Source organism: Chanodichthys erythropterus, chromosome 20, assembly GCF_024489055.1.
Source record: "Chanodichthys erythropterus isolate Z2021 chromosome 20, ASM2448905v1, whole genome shotgun sequence".
Classification (NCBI taxonomy): domain Eukaryota; kingdom Metazoa; phylum Chordata; class Actinopteri; order Cypriniformes; family Xenocyprididae; genus Chanodichthys; species Chanodichthys erythropterus.
In genome coordinates, this window is record NC_090240.1 from 10,329,153 (window position 1) to 10,350,609 (window position 21,457).

Here is a 21,457-nt window from a genome sequence, read left to right on the forward strand (position 1 = left end):
AATATATAAGGGTTTGACTTTGTATGAATGCTCAAGAAGAGACAGATAAATAACTGAAACAGAAGAGGGAGATTTCTCAGAAGCATGGATTAGTTTGTGCAAAGGGTGAATAGGTAAATGAGAGTCCCAAGGCACTCCATATGATCTAACACGCAAAAAAAAAAAAAAAAAAAATACATACAAATACATAAAAAAAAAGAGGTACCTTGTAAATTAAGTTTGGCATGCAGTGTCTTGGTCCAAGGGGGCATGATAGTCTATGACTGTCTATGACTATTAGTCTATGACTAATTTTGAGCACCTATTAGACAAGGTTAACGGAGGCCAATCAGAAGGAAATGTTCAACTCATGGGCCTAGAGGTCTGTAAGAATTTTGAAAGAAATCGGCCACTAGTTGGCGCTAACGAGATTTACGGCTCTGTAATCATGTGATGTTTCACACATACAATATGTATATAATTTGATAGATCTCCTCATTCTGAACAACTTTGCCTTAAAAACCACTGCTGTCAATCAAATCGTTCATTAAATATTTGCGATTATGTAAAAAAAAAAAAAAAAAAAAAAGAAAAAAAAAAAAAAATTGGCAAACTAGACCTAGGTTTTTTGCCCAGTCGAAACCAAACCAGTGCAGTACAATTCTCTGGACTCTCTAGATCAATAAATATATATATAAAAAATTAAACTTTCACGTAACCAGCAGATGGCAGTAGAGGACCATTAATTGGCTCATTCTCACTGAAATAGGGTTTTTTTCATTTAAAATCTCATTTAAACTTTCTAAAATCATTATAATAACATTATAAATCACATTTTGTCAAGGTTTACAACTTCAGTTGTTCATTCTCAGTATCGTTTTTTCCAATAATATAACATTATGATTGCAATGAGACCTGAAATGTATGTTTTAAAGGGGAAACCTGAAATAAACACAATTCGAAAGGAAATGAGGGTACTATAAGTAGTATCACTTTTTTGTCAAAACTCATCATTTCATTTCCATTCAAGTATTACTTTTGACAGTTGTGCCAAATTATGAGTAATATGAAACCTGAAATGGTGTTATACAGAGGATATTTGTAGTAAACATTGTTACATATATTTCAAATACTGCATACAACAAAATATGTGTGTGTGTAGGTGTGTGTGTGTGTGTGTGTGTGTGTGTGTGTGTGTGTGTGTGTGTGTGTGTGTGTGTGTGTGTGTGTGTGTGTGTGTGTGTGTGTGTGTGTGTGTGTGTGTGTGCTTTTGTTTATATTACATTGTGGGGACCAAATGTCCCCATGATGTAATATAAACCTGAGTTCACCTACATCGTGGGGACCAGCCAGCGGTCCCCACAATGTAAATGGGTTTATAAATCATATAGAATGAGTTTTTGTGAAAAAGTAAAAGTTTGCACAGTTTCCTGTGAGGGTTAGGTTTAGGGGTAGGGGCAGGGTAGGGGGATAGAATGTACAGTTTGTTCAGTGTAAAATGCATTGAAGTCTATGGAAAGTCCCCACAATTCACAAAAACAAACATGTGGTGTGTGTGTGTGTGTGTGTGTGTGTGTGTGTGTGTGTGTGTGTGCTTTTGTTTATATTACATTGTGGGGACCAGCCACCGGTCCCCACAATGTAAATGAATTAATAAAAATACTAAATGATGTTTCTGTGAGAAAATAAAGGTGTGCACAGTTTCCTGTGATGGTTAGGTTTAGGGTTAGGGGTATTGTAGGGGGATAGAAAGTATGGTTTGTACAGTATAAAATGCATTGCGGCCTATGGAAAGTCCTCACAATTCACAAAAACAAACGTGTGTGTGTGTGTGTGTGTGTGTGTGTGTATGCATGGAGATTGGACCAAAGGTGCCATTATAACTGCTAAAAAGCTTAAAAACCTATATTTTCAATGGTGAAAATTGTCTGCTCTTTCTATGATTTAAGTGGTTCCGCTTGCTAAATAAAATGTAATATCTTTTTACGGATATGTGCTTAAAGGCCTTAAATGTTTGAACCCCGATAAATGCTGCTTGCAGCTTAATTTTTTTTTTTTCTTCTTCTAAATAGCACATTTATGAAAGAAATATACCACAATTTTCAGGATTCAAAACATAAAGTGGCAAATGCATTGTTCAAAATGAAGACAAAAGGTCTGGGACATTTTCTGGTTGTCTTTGTGATATGTTAATGTTATATGATGAACTGTGCTGGATATATAATATATATATATATAAATTGAACAGTTTATTAAAACTTTAGACAAAATATTTAGAAAGATTGCATATAAGTTTTTTTTTAATTTTTATTATTTTGAGAATCATATTTGATACATCAAGCTTTTATGGCTCATATATGACTATGAATATGAGAATATGGATCTCATACTCGAGGAGAAAAACACCACAGTTTTATTCAGAGACCAAAACTGAGCAAAAACAGTAGTTGATATTTATATGGCTAAAAAAGATGAAATTCACTTTGTAATACGCATACGAATGGTCAGCGTTTCTCGAGTTCGAGTTTTTGTAGTTTACATGGAGACAATAATGGTATTGTTTTCAAAAACTTGCACATTGAAAACCACTTTCAAAAGTTTGCATTTTCAGGCCCTCAAAACGCTGTTGTCATGTAAATGAACACCCATGATGCATGAAAAGTTTTCAGTTTTTATTTGAAAATGGTGTTGTGTAAAGTTGCTTAAGTCCAGTAAATTTTCATCTGCAAATATTAACAATATAAAACTTATTTTTACATATAAAAATCAAGACATGTTGTGGATTGTGTACAATGGGGTTCCCTGACAGCAATATAGTGTCGGCCCAGATCCAGCCCACATCTGGTACATGTGGATTACATGTCATGTGGAACAGATGTGGGCCGGATCTGGGCCACACTGGATTTCCAGCAAAGTTTTGATCATGTAGATATAAACAGGCCTTACAAATTTGCAATTCAAGTATGATAAAGCGGGCTTTATAAGGTTAGAAAGTGACTCCTCCGGTCATTACTTGAGTGCAGGTGTCTCTTAGTGTATAATTAATCACTAGGTATAATACAATGGAAAACATTTTGACTTAATCCAGCTAACTGAATCACTCACATACCAAGGACAAGAAACAAAAGATATTGCTTAAACTTACTTTTATTGGTGTACTTCATTCATTTCAACAATGATAATAGAAAAAAAGATCTCACATCATACAAAGTGTCTCTTTATGTTCATACACAATCACTAAGGCCAAGATGTGTTGTAGGAGTCGCAGATGGCTTCACTTCAAGGAGACTGGATCTCCTTATTATGGATGACAGCATCTTATTTTTTCAGAACATTTCAGCTGTCTTGATATTACAAATAATGTTGAATTTTTTTCATTTTGAGAATGTTGCAGATGTTTGGCCGACATAAGACCTTTCAGTAAGACATAAATATGATAATGTTTGATCACAAGATAATGATAAAGAGGAACATCTTCATCATCACAAATAATCCTGAAACAGTATTTAAGGCCTGGAGGACTATGATTAAAAAAAAAAAGAAACAAATATTTGAGTGAATAGAAAATACAGCTTGTAAAGCTCATGGCATTCACAGAGAGGTAAATAAAATGGCACCAAATCATTGTCTGACTCCAAATTCTTCATTAATAGTAAGTCAATCTTTGAAGTTCCTTTATATGACATCTTTTGCTCCAAAAAAGACTACACAATATGCACAAGTGAATAAACACATTAACATATTTAAATATATTTGCTTATAAAAAAATAAAAACATGATTATATTGAATAAATTAACAGATAAGGCAGCCAGTTGTTCAAGGGATGGGTTAGTGCCCTCCCTGTCATTTCAACTGGACCTGAATGGAATCTATAATGGACTTGAGTATGCCAATGATTGGGCCTGTAATGAACACAGGGCTGGAGGAGTAGGATTTTCTGTGCCTTATCTCTGATTTGAGACCAGCATTGCAATTTATTTTATACTTAAGTTAAATCAACCCAGCAGGTGCAAGAAACTTTTGATTCTATAAAATAAAACAAAACATTTTCATTGAATGAACTGACATATATTTGGAAATTTTCAAATCCATATTTGGAATGCCACCCAATTCCTATTTGACCTTAAGTTTAGGTGCGTTCACGCCATGTTGTAGGCTAATGCCCGTAATTACGAGATTTCAACTAGTAAAAAGCATTCACGTCCTCGTAGATCTTGTAATTACAACTTGTACGCTGGAAATTTTCTGAGAGCTCTGACCACCTGACTGCTGCAGATTCATTTAAGTGTTGATAGTGCTGTCTCAAAATGACGGTAATTATGACATGGCGTGAATGCGGCATTTGATTCCAATTCCATTAGTTATTCCATTAGCTATACATTCATTAGGATTTTGAACTTATAGGCTAACTTTGTCCAAAAAATGTAGAAAAGCAGAGGTAGGCTACTTGTAGGTAGTGGACAGTACATTACCCAAATTTTCCTTTAATCTTAAAACACAACACAATGCAATATGTAATTCAAAATTCAGGTAAAACACCTGCAAAAAAATCAATACAGAACATTGTAACTTTTCTTTTATATTTAGATGTGCAGTACAGCAACAAGCAATAAAATTTAGCCTACTCCTCCATGTAAATACAATGACTTTTTCCCCTTCTGTGTAGTTTTTTTTCTTTTTAAACCAAATTTTACAAGCAACAGGACATTTTGTTAGTACCTTGTTTTTTTACTTATGCTTGTCAGATTCCACTAGGTTTGGACATTTGTTACCTTTTATGCGAGCAAAAAAAAAATACCCCAAACATTGGCACAAAACTCAAACACAGAGAGAATCAAACATTAGAGATAACTGCTTGGAGCGCATGTCCCACTAAACAGGATTTACCTGCTACATGTATAGATTACACTGCTGACATGGTTAATGAGGCAAGAGTGTGATTAGTTTCAATCCCATCAAATTATATGTTACAAGACATAAGTACCACGGCAGCACAATACTAATGTCCATGAGATCAGCACCATTGGTTATCTGGGCGGGATAAGTTCACTGGGCGCTCAAGAATGGTCTCTCTAACTGTCTCCTTCTCTCGTGTCATCATACGAAACAGCCGTCCATTCAGTTTAACAGCAAAAGACTCTCTTCCCAAGATCAGCCTCACATTGTTAAGAAACATATTTCAGTGCTTGTTTTTACATCACAGTTATCTTAATTGATCTGTTTCCCTCAAAACAATCACAATTACAGTAAAACAATTAACTAAAAATGTGTTCATAAAAGAATTTTATAAATATTGAGGACCAGCCTCCATGACTTGATGAATAGGCTACACACAAACACACACTCACAAATACGCATTACGAAGCCTCTAAGATTTCTAAACGACATAGGCTAAATGCCTATCAATAGTATGCTATAATGATGCAATGAAAGCCTCATTTACGATTCATAAATGATTGATGTGGACATCATGTTTCAGAAACGTCTGAAACACAAGCACAATTAATTTCTGTGTAAATTGTTCGGAAAGTCATTCGCATTAAGTTCAATGCGACAAATTGTGAAAGAATGTTTTTATGAATGATAATGCAGAAATTGAGTCTGCTTTTATGAACGTAAACTACTACATCATATTTTTCAATGATTTGCATGCAAATTTCTTGAAAGCAGACTGTCGATAAATATGACAACTTGACCAAAAATCATTCTTGTGTTTCATGAAGGAGGCCCAAAGAGTGTGTGTGTGTTTGGCCTAATAAAGGTGCTCGATCTGCCAAATGTTTGTCCAAATTTAGCTCAAGAGATTAACCGGCAATAACACTCTGAATTAAACAATGTCAATTGTTGGCTCTTGTAAAACTTAATAGCGGAACAGAGTTTTATCCCAGACAACACACACCCCTTGTTTCAATGTGAGGTGACTACACACAGAGAGGCAACAGCATATTGCTCAAAATGCAAAGCATGTCAATTTGTTTGTGAAGTGCAGTGCATGGGAAACATTCTAATATCTACACAATGTATGCAGGAACTAATGGAAAAACCCCTCTGGAAGCACAAATCACAAAATGTTTTTTGTCAGACAATCCAACTATTTTGAACAAGTACAGGTCTCTGCAGGACAGAAATGATCAGTGGGCGAGGCCATAAACTGAGGGGCGTTTTTGAGAGTGTTACCTGATTTGCCCAGTGTGGGTAGAGTTTAGTGGTGGGGTCGGGTGAAGGGGATCATTTTAATTGCATGATATATAAACACCCACTAGTTTGAAAACAACCACAAATACAGAAACGCCCACTTTTGTTCCGCAGAGACCTCATACTCATTTTGAATTGCCAGCAGACCCACATAAATACATCTTGACAAATTTTGAATGTATTGTGTCAGCTGGTCCTTATCTAGCTCCTGTGACACATACTACAGTGTACAGAGCATAAATATGTGATCATTCAGATGAAGAAGCATTTTGCTGGCATTGCGATGGTTTGTATACGGCTCTTGGGTTTGTTAGAGACCCCATTTTGTGGCTTTTAGTCCATGTCTATTAGCTCTGATATGCTGGTGTTCTCCTAAGAGTTGAGAAAAATAATTTACTTAAACGACTATTACGTTCCAGGGAAAACCGGCAAACAATATTGATGACAAATCTTATGGGCGGGCATGACCAGTTTTTTGTTTATTCAAATGTCCCTCTCTCTAATACCATCTGTATGGAAGCTTGTTTCCGCTACTGTATAAAACAATTTAAAAGATAATTACGACTTTTTATCTCACACAACTCTGATTTTTTTTCCTCAGAATTGTGATATAAACTTGCAATTGCAATCCCAATTCTAAGGGAAAAAAGACAGACTTTTTCCTCACAATTCTGACTTTATGACTTGCAATTCTAAGCTTATATCACACAATTCTGAGGAAAAAAAGCCATAATTAAAAAAAAACTTTTTTTTTTTTTATTCAGTGGCGGAAACAAGCTTGCATCTGTGATTCACACCTGTGAGATAAGCTACTGGCTAATTATAAAAAGGTTCAAGCCCTTTGATATGCCACAACTTCTGTTTGCCCTTGTTTTAGTGGAATACACATCAACACAGGAAAGGAAACTGTGCCTGTCAAGCCACTTCATCGGGTCATTCTGTGTCATAATGTCAAGAAAAATCTTTGTTGTATGCGTTCGAAATATGTTTGCCGGTAAATGAGCATGTTTATATCATATGGCTAAAATGACTATGTGAGGGCGTTCATTTCCACGTTTCATGAGTGACTACTCACACAAACGCGTGATGTTAGTAGCATCTACTTTTAGTTCAGTGCATGCTTATTTATTATATATGTAATATTTTTTATTTTTTTTAAATCTGCATTTATTGGTTGATATTCTAATACACAGAACCAGCTGTGTTTGTTTCTGGCAGAGAAAAGGACATATTCCCCAAACCCTGCAATGGCTATTCTGAAGTTGTTTAGCATAACTGTCATTGACTTGTTCAATAGCTTTTCTCATTCATGCTGTAAACGTGTGACTTCATCTCCCTGGCGAAGTCTGATTAGAAAACACACCACATCGGATCTGATTGGTCCAGCAGTTGGGGTTTTGGATTCAAGAACAGATCAGTTCACATGATAGACAGACAGTAGATGAGTGACAAAGGAAAAATAAAAGGTAAAATGTGATGAAATTAGGTACAAAAATTAGGTAGAAAAGAAAAAATGTAAAAAATTAAATAATTTAAAAAAAGAAAAGAAAAGAGGATCCCCCCTGAAAAATTAAATTAAAAAAATAAACTGGTGTAGCATGTGGCATGTGTCTCTCCTGCCCGTCCCTCGTATGATGTCAGTAATCAGCAATGGGGGCCAGGTCTCGACTGAGTGTCACTGACACATTTGTATAAAGACTCTTCCGGGACACTAGAGGGGAGTAATTCAAGTTATTCAGGCCGTCCAGACTCTGCCTTTCCTTGGATCTACGGAGCAACTTGTATCTGAAAAGCAACAGGATATCATGTGCATAAGTCTTCAGCAACCTGTCAAAAACCAGATTCAATAATTCATTAATTTACATAAGAATGGATTTAGGAATGACTTACACAGAAATTTGTTCTGCTCATGAATGAGGCCTAATTTTACAAAAGATTGGGCCTTTTTTGTGAAATGTAATTCAATGCAATAATGAGAACCAGGACATTCTAGTACCCAGCAATCCATATGACATCACCAAAGTGTGCATCACTACATGCGTTCAGGATGTCATTTAGGACACGGCATAAGAAATGGAGACCTCAGATATTTAGAAGAGGCCTATTCTTAACTTACCTGCCCAGAAACTGGACTTCCCCTCGGTGGTGGTGTGGTATAGACATGTAACGACCAAGTTCTCCATGAGGTCGACTCACTTTGTAGCCAGCAAACTGAACCCTGAAAAGAAATGCACATATTAGTGTCTCAGGTCACTGCAAAAACTATCAAAGTGAAGGTCTATTTGCAATATTTACTATGAATTATTTACGATATTAACTATACTGTATAGATGCAACATCACTCAAAAGCAATAGATTTTGGTTATAATAGATTTGTCTTGAGTAACCCCTGTCATGAAACACATTTGTACATAGAATAAATTAATCTTGTCCAAAGTAAGTAGTATTTGGCTATCCTTACATAAAAGAAGTTTATTCAGCTGGGCAATTAGTATACGTCTTTAAAACTAATGAGAAAGAGCATACTCATATTAAGTCTACTTTTTATATAAAATATTCTTATTTATATTTATATAAATTTACTTGGTTTATACTGATAAGTACACAGAAACATATTTAGCCCATACTGCACTTAATCTTTTGATCAAGGTACACTTAAGAAAATTATAATTTAGTATTCTAAGTATACTTGGCTTGCAGTTGTGTTTACACTTATAATATATTAGCCTATTTGTCACACATTATGGATTCTTTGAGATTGTACTCAAACTTACATGTTTATAGTAACAAGTCACACATTTGAGATGAGCTTATAAGAAATAGTGCATGATTTATTTTTATGTATTTATTATTATTATTATTATTATTATTTTTTTTTTTTTGTACAAAGTGCTATTAAAAAACAGAAACAGATAAATATTTTTGCTGATTTTATTGATTATTTTTCTATGGTGTGAGTAAAGTAAATGTATATGATAATCTCATAAAAAAAGAAAAGAAAAGTATACTTCTTCTGAAAAGTATTGTACACATAAACTAAAAAGTGATCTAGAAGGATAGTTACATTCACCAGCTGGAGTGCCCATGATATCCATCAGATGGAGTGCCCATGATATCCACCAGAGGGCACTCCTCATGACTCCTTTACTTTCCCATCATGAACTTCATTTCCCATATCCAATTGCCTGTACTCATTATGGGTTGATTGTGTTCAGCTGTGTGCCATTAACTTGTTAATGTTTGCCTATATAAGCTCTGTGTTTTCATTTTCTGTTTGCAAAGACTTGTTGGGTTACCACTGCGTTTCTGAGTGTTTGCGGTGGGTTTGTGTGTTATAGTGCTGCTCTTCTGACTGTTTTCCTGGATTTCATTGTTTGTTTTTGTCTTGGACTCTGTTTGATATTTGGATTATTAGCCCTGTGGTTTTGACACTTTGCCTGTTATGTGGATTACAAGGATCCACATCCTGTTATGTGGATCACTTGAAGCAAGCATTTGAATCTTCTAAACATGTTTCGTAACAGATGTAGGTCTGCTGTTCATTTATTAACTATAAGTTCACTTGTAGTATAGTTCACACAATAGTTACAATAGAAGAGAAAAACTTATCTACTATTGTTACACTTAAAGTATACTTTGGTTAAAAGCCATACTTTAAGTGGGCCAATTTAATCCCAAGAAGTAGGCTACTGAATTTTCGCTTCATGCATGTAACATTCAAAAGTATTATTCATCTTTTGTAAACCATCTTAATTGAGGAAAAAATGAATGAGAGCACCTGTAATGCCCATTGTCAGTTATTCCTTTTATGTTTTTAGAGGAATCTAGACAGACCAGTTCAGGAAGCATTACTATCAGCTTTTACAGTAAACTGGGAGGGTTTCTTTCGAAACAAAACATGAGATCATTGTGTTACAAAATCTTGATAATTGCTCTGAAGAGTTTCAACCTTGTACCTGTTCCAAAGGTCGTCGTCTTCTCCTCCCCATCCCCAGAAAGCATTGGGAAAGCCATTTATCTTCTGGAACTGTTCCACGGTCATCCCACTCACCCCACCAAAGAACTCCTCATATGGAAGCCTATATATTCAAAGAGATGCATTCAGAACCAAACATCACACATAAATCATACACAAACTGAACATTTCAAAATCGCACGTTAGGAAAACAGTGTATTATGAAAACTTACATGTAAGAGTACTTGTTGAGTTTGACTGCAAAATGTCTTGGCATTTCACCACAACCATAGTAGTTGCGGTCATTTTCCAGAATGTGGTCAACATCGTGGAATATTAAGCAGTCCCAGTTCAAGTCCTTCATGGCCTCTTTGAAACCGACATTAAACAGCATGGCACGATTGAACGGTTCATTTCCTGCCTGTAGACACACACATTTTTTTAAAATTCCGGTCCTTTACTCTTAGCACTACTTTAAAAATGACTATTTTACAATGAAGCGACTACATTGACAATGGCAATTTGCAGTAATACATATGAGCAGAATGAATTTGTGTCAATCGTTTGTTAAACCATTCTTACAAATTGTGTGACAGTCCAAACCTTATGGGTATGTTTAGAAAAGCATACTGTTTTGCAGTATACAAATATGTACACATGCTCAAAATAATTTGAATTCTTGAGCCACACAGGGTTATATGACAACCTTATTTTTCTCACTGTAACCCCCCTGGTTCTAATCGCACCACAATCGCAAGCGGGATTCAATCTGGCATTTCACACGGCTCTTTTAGCTGGCCTCCGTTACACTCACCTGTTCAATGATGTAGAAGCCGAATTGCAATCTCTGCCTCTGCAGTGCTGGGATCAGATGTCGGAAAAGTATCGGAAGGTGCTCATGGCGATTTCGGAAAGGAACCAAGATGGCCACCTAAAACATGTGAATTAGGAAAATGACAGCAAAAATGAGGAAAAAATAATTGTCACCCTTACAGAAAAACCATATGAATTTCCCATGTGTTCCACTATATACTGAATATTTAATTAAGATGTATTTGATGTTTATTTGGTGTTTCTAAAGTCTCTACCAATGTCGTATCTGATGTAAATCTCAGAAATACAAAAAATACTGATGATTCATTTCCATGAAATAGTTATTTTGTCCATTTCAACTAATTGTTTCATTGGCAGTATTTGGTTTGAACTCATCTTTAACAAACACATACAATTCATGCAAAAAGAACAAGATTTTTCATTTTAATTGCTATTTCAAAATATATGTCTGAACATGCCTTATGAGTCTAAAAATATTGTTGTTGTGAAAAAATAAATTAATGTTCCTCTGTCATTTGTCTTGAAAATCAGAAAACTACAAATATGAAAACTACAATTTGTAAGCTTTCAAATGATATATAGCCAATTATTATTTTAGGTTTAGCCTAAGAAATTATTGTTTTAAGTATACAGCATAATGGCAAACGTCCTGCTAGCAGGACGGTGACAGTTAAGGGGGTTTACAGTCCCAATGTGGTTATAACCAGACAAAGAGAAGTCAGTAACAGGCGTTTTACAAAATAACTATGAAAAGAACTTCAAACATCCTGCAACATAGCTTTTAATGCAAAACACTTTAGTTCACTGGTAGAGTTCTATACCTCAGACCAACTTCTGAAGAAGGAAAAAAAGTAGACAACACAATTTTTTTTTTTTTTTTAAGTTTCACTACACCAGCAGGAAGTAACAGACTAACCTTCCAGCGTGGGAGACAGTCGTGAGGTTTCCAGTGGCCTCCGAGAGACAGACTTGGATCTGCCTGCTCGAGAAGTTTCTCAACATCCAACAGAGCGATCTCACTCATGTTCACCTTCAGTCTGCCCTCTGACATACAGGAAGTGAGAATACTCATATTGTTATGATAACTGCTGTTGATCATATATATTTTTGTCCCAATCTCTGTTCAAATGTGGTCTTATAAGCACATAAGCTGATGACACCAAGAACATGTACAAGCTCTGTACCAAAACCAAGTGAAAACTTTAAGTGCATTTTTATGTGGTATATGTTATATTGGATGTCAGTTCTTTATTGCAAAGTAACCCCTTTCAGGGTCAGATTTGAACCAGTTATGATGGTTCTGATGTCTGTTTGGAACAGAGAAGAGAAGTCTCTGCACTTACTCATGGAAGGCAGTTTCTCCGGGCAGACCTGATCGGGCTTGTATGTGAAGCCATCCGGGAGGTAAGGAGTGGTGGGAACATCTGTCTCATTGAAGTTAAACTCATATGGGTAGTCTAGAAAATGAGAGAATCAAACATTCATACATCAATACATTACAAACATCACCACTATCTTCCAGAGACCCAGATCTTTTCTGTCCATTCTTTTTTTTTTTCCTCCTGAGACCATATATTCCATAAACCCTGGTGTATCCTAAAGCAGTGTTTCTCAACTCCATCTCCAAAAATGTTTTAGATGTCTCCCTATTCAACACGCTAAAAAGCTGATGAGTTGAATCAGGTGTTTTAATTAGTGAGATATCTAAAACATTGTGGTAGGTCTGGAGTCAAGAAATACTGTCCTAAAGCCAATCCTACATTCAAAACCACTTTATAAACATCTTTTATAATACATCTTTTTGAACATGCATCAAATCAATCTTGCAAAGTATTATGTTAAAGAGGTACACAGGCTTAAAACCTGCATTGTTTTATGAATGAAAAATATCATGATTGGCTAACATCTCTTTCTACAGAGCATGGGATTACAAAACTTTTTTTGTTTGTTTTTTTTTGTTTCAGAAGGATATCACAATGCATTTATTTCCTGCGGATATGACATTGCAGTTGACTGTGTGCTCTGTTCTTTATAACAATGATGAGAATATATCAGGAGTGTTTTGTACCTGTGCCGTTGATGTTATATGCAGTGCGGACCATCTGCTCAAGAACTTGAGCTCCCATATTCCTCACATTTTCACGGATCTGGATTCCGCGGGCCTGAGCCATGAACAGGTATTCATTAACTGTTGAGACAGAGAGAGAGAGAGAGAGAGAGAGAGGAGGCTATTATCACTAGAAAAACTACATACTGTACATATTGACACAACACATAATTATTATGGCCGTCAGTCTGCAGCTGAGGGCCATAAGCATGCTTTCATCTGCAAAAAGAACAGCAAGAGAGAAGAATATTTCCAACTTAAAGGAATATTTAACCTAAAATGAAATGTCATTCTATTTCTTTCATTCGTAGAACAAAAAGGGAGATGTTAGGAAGAATGTTCATGCTGCTCTTTTCTATTTAATGAACGTGAAAAGTGACCAGGGGCTGTTACAGCAAGTGACAATTGTCCTCGTAACCAAATGGTTTAAAAAACATATCAAACAGTGTTTTCTTTTTTTTTTTTTTTTGAAATTCAAAAAATGCAGAAATGCATAGGTTTAGGGGTAGGGTTAGTGTAGGGGGCTAGAATATACATTTTGTACAGTATAAAAACCATTACGTCTATGGAGAGTAAACCACATATAAAAGTGTGTGTGTGTGTGTGTGTGTGTGAATAAATAACTAAATTAAATCTGTTTAGCGATAAAGCAATCATGTCTCTTCAGAAAATTTGGACTAAACCACTCTTTATGAACTCTTTATTCATTTAAATGTTAAATGTTAGTAGTTAAAGCCACCTAATATAAAGTGGAACCGAAAAAAAATTACAATCCTGTAAATATATCAAATAATGTACACATATCATACACATATATTTCCTGTTATACTTGCTGCAAAGTGCAACAACTTTAAAAAATCTGAGTAACACTTTATTTTGGTGTCATTGTAGTTCCTATAGTAATAACTATAAATTATGCATAATTACATGCAACTAACCCTAAAACAAACCAAACCCTAATTCTAACCCTATAGTAAGTACATGTAGTTATTTAATACATTAATAAGTTATTATTACTCAGTACTTAAATGTATAATTACAGTGTAACAAAATAAAGTGTAACCCAAATCTGTATAGTGGTGTTGGTTGGTTGAGAAACCCACAGGCCATGTGTTGTTGTGAGATCAATTGATTTCACACACATTAAAATACAAAAATAACATTATTATGTGGCATTAATGTTTGATTTTTGTATCAGCAAGATAAAATGTAGTGTGCCATCATTAACTTTGTCCTTCACAAGAGTGTGTATCTGTCCTGTGCAGTCACAAGGCCGTGCTGATAAAGCAGAAAACAATGGCTCTTTATGTGCAGATAGGAGTGTTCCTCAGATATGTTGTTGCTGCACTGTAAAAAAAAAATCTCAACTTATTATATTTTGTTTCTTTTTTTGCATGTTTTTTTATTTTATTTTACTTAGTTTACAAAAGCTGAGATAACTTAATTTTGTCAATTTGAAATACATTGGACAAATCACTTAGATAAACACAGTAAATTAAGTTTAGTTTATTAAAATCAAAAAACGATTTTTACAGTGTGGTTAACAGAGCTCATCTCTGTTTAAAATTAACTTTTATTTTACATACACAACAGCTTTGTCCATGATGAGCACATCTAAAACATTCACTTCACAACATACACACACACACACACACACACAGAGAGAGAGAGAGAGAGAGAGAGAGAGAGAGAGAGAGAGAGAGAGAGAGATGGGAATCTTAGGAATGTATATGTTCTGATTGCTTATTAATGTACAGTACATGTCTGACTAATGCAGGTACACGGGAAACAACATTATTACGTAATTCTGAATTTTCCTTAACCATTAAAGATCTTACCAAGTACATCAAGTACATAATACTCTGAAAAAAACAGGTATCAATATACAGATCAATATTCACTCAGAAATTGCTAGTCAATTTCACAAATAATTACTATTTTGAAGTAGAAAGACTAATGTAAAACATATTCCAGTAATCTTTGTTTCATTTACAGCTTTGTGAAAATTAGATTTTTACAACATACATGCATCGGATGCATGCTTCCATCAAAGGACTGTAAGTAAATATTCACCTCATCTAGCACACTTTTTGTTTTCAGTCTTTTAAATTATGCCGTTGCTATTTCAGTATGAGAAATCACTGCAAACCAGGGACGTGCACAGGGGGGTTGCTCAGGTTGCCCGGGCAACTGCCCATATGCCCTTTTCGACTCACGTTGCCCTTCCGAGGTGGAAAAAAAAATGCAGAATTTCACGTAGGCCTAGATAAAAAAATAAAAAAATAAATAAAAAAAAAATGGCAAAGCCTCATTCAATTCCATATTTGGGCTCCCGTCCGAAAGTGAAAGTCAGTAGGGGAAGGGCAAACTCTGTTTCATTGGCTGCAGCGCTGCACGCGACCGGCACCTGAGCTGAGCATGAGCGGCACTAGAAGGAGATTGTCGCGGTTGTCGGGTGAGACGACTTAACGTTGTCGGAAAGGTGAGTAAGGTTATAATGGTTAACGAAAACGGACGAAAAAACGAAAACTAGGTGGGAAAAAACACCGTCATTAACTGAAATAAAAATAAAAACGAGGCATTACAAAAAAAAAAAAAAAACGATAACCAAAACTGTAATGTGTGTTTGGCAAAACTAACTAAAATAAAATAAAATTATAGATTAAATGTCCTTATTTTTCGTCTTTGTCAATGTCTTTCATAGAGCAAACGTTCATCTACATTTCATTTCCCTGCGTCCCTCACTCATGCGTCTCTCTCACATACTCGCGCGCGCACAGCCCCTCCCTTCCATGCACACCGCGCCTCCATGAGAACGAGTGTTGGAAGCAAGTTCGCGAAAGGTTGGTATCTCGTTGGCGTTGGTAGGGGAGTGCCCTTTTTTTTAGGTCAGAGCAACTGCCCCTCAAAATTCCTGTGCACGTCCCTGCTGCAAACGATTCAGTGACTGAGAGAATCCAACTGAATCACAAACATTTTCAGACAATATCTCTAATTAATCCCCAACTTCTTAATAGTACTAATAATAGTACAAAACACACAAATTTTCATTAAGACCTTTTTTTATTGTGCAAATTCACGAAGGCATCCTTCCCTTAGAATATTTCCATCCACTAATGGAGGTTTATAAATCTTTTATAAATAAATAAATATATCTCTTGAACAATGCCATAAGATAAGCAGGAGCCTCGATAAAAAAGATATTTTAAAGGATCTCATTTGTGACTTTTCTTTTCAATGATATGATAAGATGATCATTACATTTGCTATAGTGGCTTCTCAAAGCACAGCAGCAGACAAAGCATTTAGCATAACATATCATGACCTATAAGAGCATCAGTGAGCTTTTCATTGATAGTAGTTTGCAGTGGTGTAGTCCTAAAAAAAAGAAGTGGTGTACTATACATTCATATATATAAACTTTACAGTTTTTTTTGATTGCTAAACGACAGTGAGCACAACTGGAGCTACATGCTGAGCTAAACAGTTAACACATGGCTCAAAACAGGCTCAGTGCTGCCAAACACTATGCACAACCCTCACTGAGATAACACACACTGTCACTCAGAACACACTGAGAGGAAAAACACTAGCATCAAACACCAACACAGAAAATACAAACTTTTCATCTTTACAGTTTGAGCAATTTCAGTGACTTCATACAAAGTAATATTTTCTTCAAAGAAAAGAGTGACATTCTTTCACATGATTTATTTAAATTTTTAGAACATAACAATTCTTTAAGGTAAATGAAAATTAGCAGTTTGCTTCAATAGTCTGTAGTAATTTACGGAATTACAGTAATGACAAAAAAGAGGTAGAAACTAAAAGTACATACTGTAATTCGAACAAATAATTGAGGGGCTAATCCTGCAAAATTGCAATCAGCAGTGTTTGAAAGGCACAAGGCTGAAATCTATTCTGTTTTGAATGTGTGGTTCACAGTTTTGACAGCAGTGTGTTAGCATTTGAACAAAGTTCTGTAAATCCACAGGGTTGTGCAGGTTGTGGTTAAAGTCATGGGATAAGTGTGTAGAGTTTTGAAAACTGTGTTCAAGCAATGAAAAACAAACTAGAGTTTGGTCCACATGAACTGCTGCTGTGCAGACTGTAGTTAGAGTTTTGCACATGTGACTCCAGTTGTGCCCACTGTCGTTTAGCAATCGAAAAAAAACTGTATTACAGGCTCTAGACCCAACAACAAGACCAACAACATAACAGAAGGAATATATACATAAACACATAAAAACACATTTTGATTCATGAGAGTCTTAACAGGCACCCATACCAATGTTTCCACAAATATGATTGATATCTAACCGAGCTGCACCTAGGGCTTGTGAGCATCATTATACAGTTTTTTTTTTTTTTCGATTGCTAAACGACAGTGGGCACAACTGTAGTCACATGTGCAAAACTCTAACTACAGTCTGCACAGCAGCAGTTTGTCACGATCACGTCTGTTCCTGTCACATCCCGGACTACATCTCCCATCATCCTCTCTGCCACTCACCTGCACACACTTCACACTAATCACTAATCACCACGCCCAGCTGCAGCTCATTACACGGACCATAAAAGACTCATACACACACCACCTCACTGCTAGGTCTTATTTTCCCTGTGTTGCATTACCAAGCGTTATATCCTGTCTGCCTGTCCTGTCCTGTGTCACCGTTCCTGCCTGTTTCCTGTTTGTTGACCCGTTGCTGCCTGTCCTGACCATCGCCTGCACCCTGACTATGATTCTGCCTGTTCCTTGTTGTTCCCGTTTGCTCCCGTTTGACCCAGCCTGTATGACAACGCTCACTGTAAATAAAGCTTGGCATTTGGATCCCTACCTGAGTCCCGCCTTCGTTACAGAAGACCTAGCCAACACAGATCCAGCAGCTTTCGTGAGTGTTCCTGTCATTACCACCATGAATCCATCCGCCCAGTTGATCAGTCTCCGTCAGGGAGATAGATGCATTGAGGATTATGTAACCGACTTTATTGAACTGGCGCATTTGACCTGCTTTACCGAGGAGTGTCTTATGATATTTTTTCGCGGTGGACTATCTGACCCGCTCAGTGCTGTCATGCCGATACATGATCCAAACGGGACGTTGGAACAGTATGTTGAACAGGCTTTACTACTGAGCGGATCTCCCTTTACTGTGGGTGTCGCAGAAGAACGTGACACCATGCTTGATCACGTAATGGACGCCGCATCAAAGAACATTCACAAAATGGCGGCCACCATTACAACAACACCAGTCTATGTCCCAGCTGATCTCCATGAGCAACGTCACGTCACGTCTGTTCAAATGCGTACATACTGCTGTCAAAACTGTGAACCACACATTCAAAACAGAATAGATTTCAGCCTTGTGCCTTTCAAACATTGCAATTTCAGCTGAAAGGCTAAGCAGGTGTCTTGTTTTAGACTTGTTAGTGAACACACACACATATATATATATATATGTAACTCATTACTGTAATTCCGTAAATTACTACAGACTTTTGAAGCAAACTGCTAATTTTCATTTACCTTAAAGAATTATGTTCTAAAAATTTAAATAAATCATGTGAAAGAATGTCACTTTTCTTTGAAGAAAATATTACTTTGTATGAAGTCACTGAAATTGTTCAAACTGTAAAGATGAAAAGTTTGTATTTTCTGTGTTGGTGTTTGATGCTAGTGTTTTTACTCTCAGTGTGTTCTGAGTGACAGTGTGTGTTATCTCAGTGAGGGTTGTGCACAGTGTTTGGCAGCACTGAGCCTGTTTTGAGTCATGTGTTAACTGTTTAGCTCAGGTGACTGTTGGTAGTGCAGACTGTAGTTAGAGTTTTGCACATGTAGCTTCAGTTGTGCTCACAGTCGTTTAGCAATCGAAAAAAAACTGTAATACAATTTTGAGACTCATCAAGTCGGGACATGAACTTAAACATTAGGTTCCTCAAGAGAGCCTGTAAAGTGCTTAGCCTTGAGTCACAAAAGAGCTTACTTGCAATGCTACTCCTGGGCTTTAGCAGTATCCTCAGGCAGTCATTATATGCTACCTGAAGTTTGCGCATGGTCTCCTTTTTGTAGTTAACCCACAATGGGGCTGCATACATAGGGGTGCAGTATGCACAAAACAATTTCACTTTCACATCATCAGAGCAATGATGGAATTTCTGGACTAACATGTTTGCTTGAACATACAACATTAGTCTCTGCCTATACATATCTGCATCATCTTCCAACCTGTCAGTGATGATATGCCAAAGATATTTTGTACAGTAAGATACACAGAGGGATTGCCCTGACAGGTAAAACATTGGAAAATGCAGCTTCTGATCCTCCTTGGTCCTACATATCAATACAACACTCTTTTTTGCATATAATTCATTCATACTTTAATTCATATAATTTCCCTCAGCACTTGCTTGTAAAGGTTGTAAAACCTCTCGCTTCTTTCCATCATTTTTTTTTTAAACGAAACAAACCTAAGCTGCATGCCTGTCTGCCTGAAACTGTTGCTTACTTTCATAATTTTAATGGTGAGAAAAATATTAAACTGTGACGTTATTCGTTTTGTTAATCAGTCTAGATCTTGTTCGACTTTCTCTATATAGCGTTTCAAAGTGTTTAACTCTCAAAAGTATTCAAATGGATAGCATTTTATAATCAGTGTCACGATAGGAATGGCTCTTGGAAACAAAGTCCCTTTCACTCGGCGGCCATCTTTGAAACGCCTCTCGGGCATCCTGGGCATCATGCAGCTCCTATCTCTTTGAATGGGGAAACATCAGATTCTCCAAAACTGTTCGTCACCTTACGATTAAATTTCATATTTGAAATCACCAATGAAATCTAACAACAACCGAATCATAAATTTAGTTTCTAAACGCTCGAATCATGACAAAAAACTGTATTTTTTTTTTCAGGCTGGATCAAGCTAATACGCATGCGCAGACCTAAATGCGCGTCTCTTCGGAGGTGCGCGTCTGACCGGTGATTCTACCGGCCGCTGAAGTGACGCGATGACTTTACCAGTCGGCGATTGGCTCTTGGCTTTAGAAGGCGGGACTTATTCCGCCATATTGCGCGTTACACTTTCTCCCATTCAAAACAATACGAGTGACACGTCTTGTGTTATTCTATAATCTTTGGTGGAAATCTTATCACACTTTTGGAGCCTTATAAGATTCAGATTCAGGCTTCAGTTGCGCTAATAATTGGTCTTTTCAGTTCGTACGGGAACTAAGCGATTAAAAGCTCCGAATGCATGATGTATATAATTGATTAATAGTCTTATTCGCTCACCACCATATTTCTTACGGCGTGTCCTCTGCAGTGAGAGTTCTGCGCTAAATGCACCTCTCAAATATACGGCTTTGATCAGAGTTCTCTCACTGCAGTGCGAACACGCACCGTCGAGCCTGCTTTTTTAGTCGATGATGGGCGGGAAAAGGTAGAATGATGTAAGTGCTAATGCACCAATTACAACAAAGAATAGCAAGTTTACACAACAGCATTGGACACACAGTTAAAGGGGAAGCTAACATGACAATAGATTATGGACTTTTGAAGCAAAAAAAAAACAAAAACAAGTCGGTATACGCAAATACTGATCCTTAGAAGTCGTAATACGCAAACAGCCCTGGGCAAAAAGTAATTATACAGCGTATGTGTGTGTGTATGGCCCCGACTACACCACTGGTAGTTTAAAGCACAAAAGCAACAATAAACATCTCCATAAACCTTTATGATTCTGATTCATTTATATCTTATCTTGTGTAGCCTATCCTGAATCCTGATGACCTCAATCTTCTTTGCCAAACATCTGTGTAATGCGATGTAATTATATTCATGTACGCCATTATGAGGACTTATCTGACTAATACCAGCAAACACATTTTATTACTTTATTGATTTATCCTGGCATAAACCATCTGATGCCCTGTCAGCAGTTTGCCAGCATTTCAACCTTGGTCATAAAGTGCCCCGTGACTTCAGTAATCTGTGATCACATGATCATGTGCGACTGCTGCTGCTGCAGGTTTGGGGTTTATGTTTTTGAAAGAAGTCTTACCAAGATATCATTTATATGATTTAAAAATGCAGTAAACTAATGGCAAAGCTGAATTTTCAGCATCATTACTCCAGTTTTCAGTGTCACAAGATCCTTCAGATCCTTTTAATATACTAATTTGCTGCTCAAGAAACATTTCCGATTATTGCTACATTATAAACTTATGTTACTGTCATTTTTCATCAATTTAATGTGTCCTTGCTAAATAAAAGTATTATTTTTATTGTATATATTGAACAAAGCACAGAGGCACACACTGGCAATGACCTGATCTGAACTGTGCACCATATCACATGAAGGCCAGTCATGCGTTACTCATAAGGCAT

The 21,457-nt window shown here is 36.4% G+C and overlaps 1 protein-coding gene across 1 annotated transcript in view; it reads right to left on the reverse strand.

Moving 5' to 3' along the window:
* Positions 1-3,106: 3,106 nt before the first annotated feature.
* The window catches only part of b4galt5 (UDP-Gal:betaGlcNAc beta 1,4- galactosyltransferase, polypeptide 5), a 41,764-nt gene continuing 23,413 nt past the window's right edge, over positions 3,107-21,457 (reverse strand). Inside the window, exons 2-9 of the mRNA XM_067370451.1 lie at positions 13,033-13,152; positions 12,308-12,421; positions 11,881-12,008; positions 10,945-11,061; positions 10,364-10,551; positions 10,132-10,254; positions 8,292-8,393; positions 3,107-7,960 (exon numbers count right to left, since the gene is read on the reverse strand). Of these exons, the coding sequence (XP_067226552.1) occupies positions 7,813-7,960; positions 8,292-8,393; positions 10,132-10,254; positions 10,364-10,551; positions 10,945-11,061; positions 11,881-12,008; positions 12,308-12,421; positions 13,033-13,152 (1,040 nt within the window). The 3' untranslated portion in view covers positions 3,107-7,812. The remainder of the gene's footprint in view (positions 7,961-8,291; positions 8,394-10,131; positions 10,255-10,363; positions 10,552-10,944; positions 11,062-11,880; positions 12,009-12,307; positions 12,422-13,032; positions 13,153-21,457) is intronic.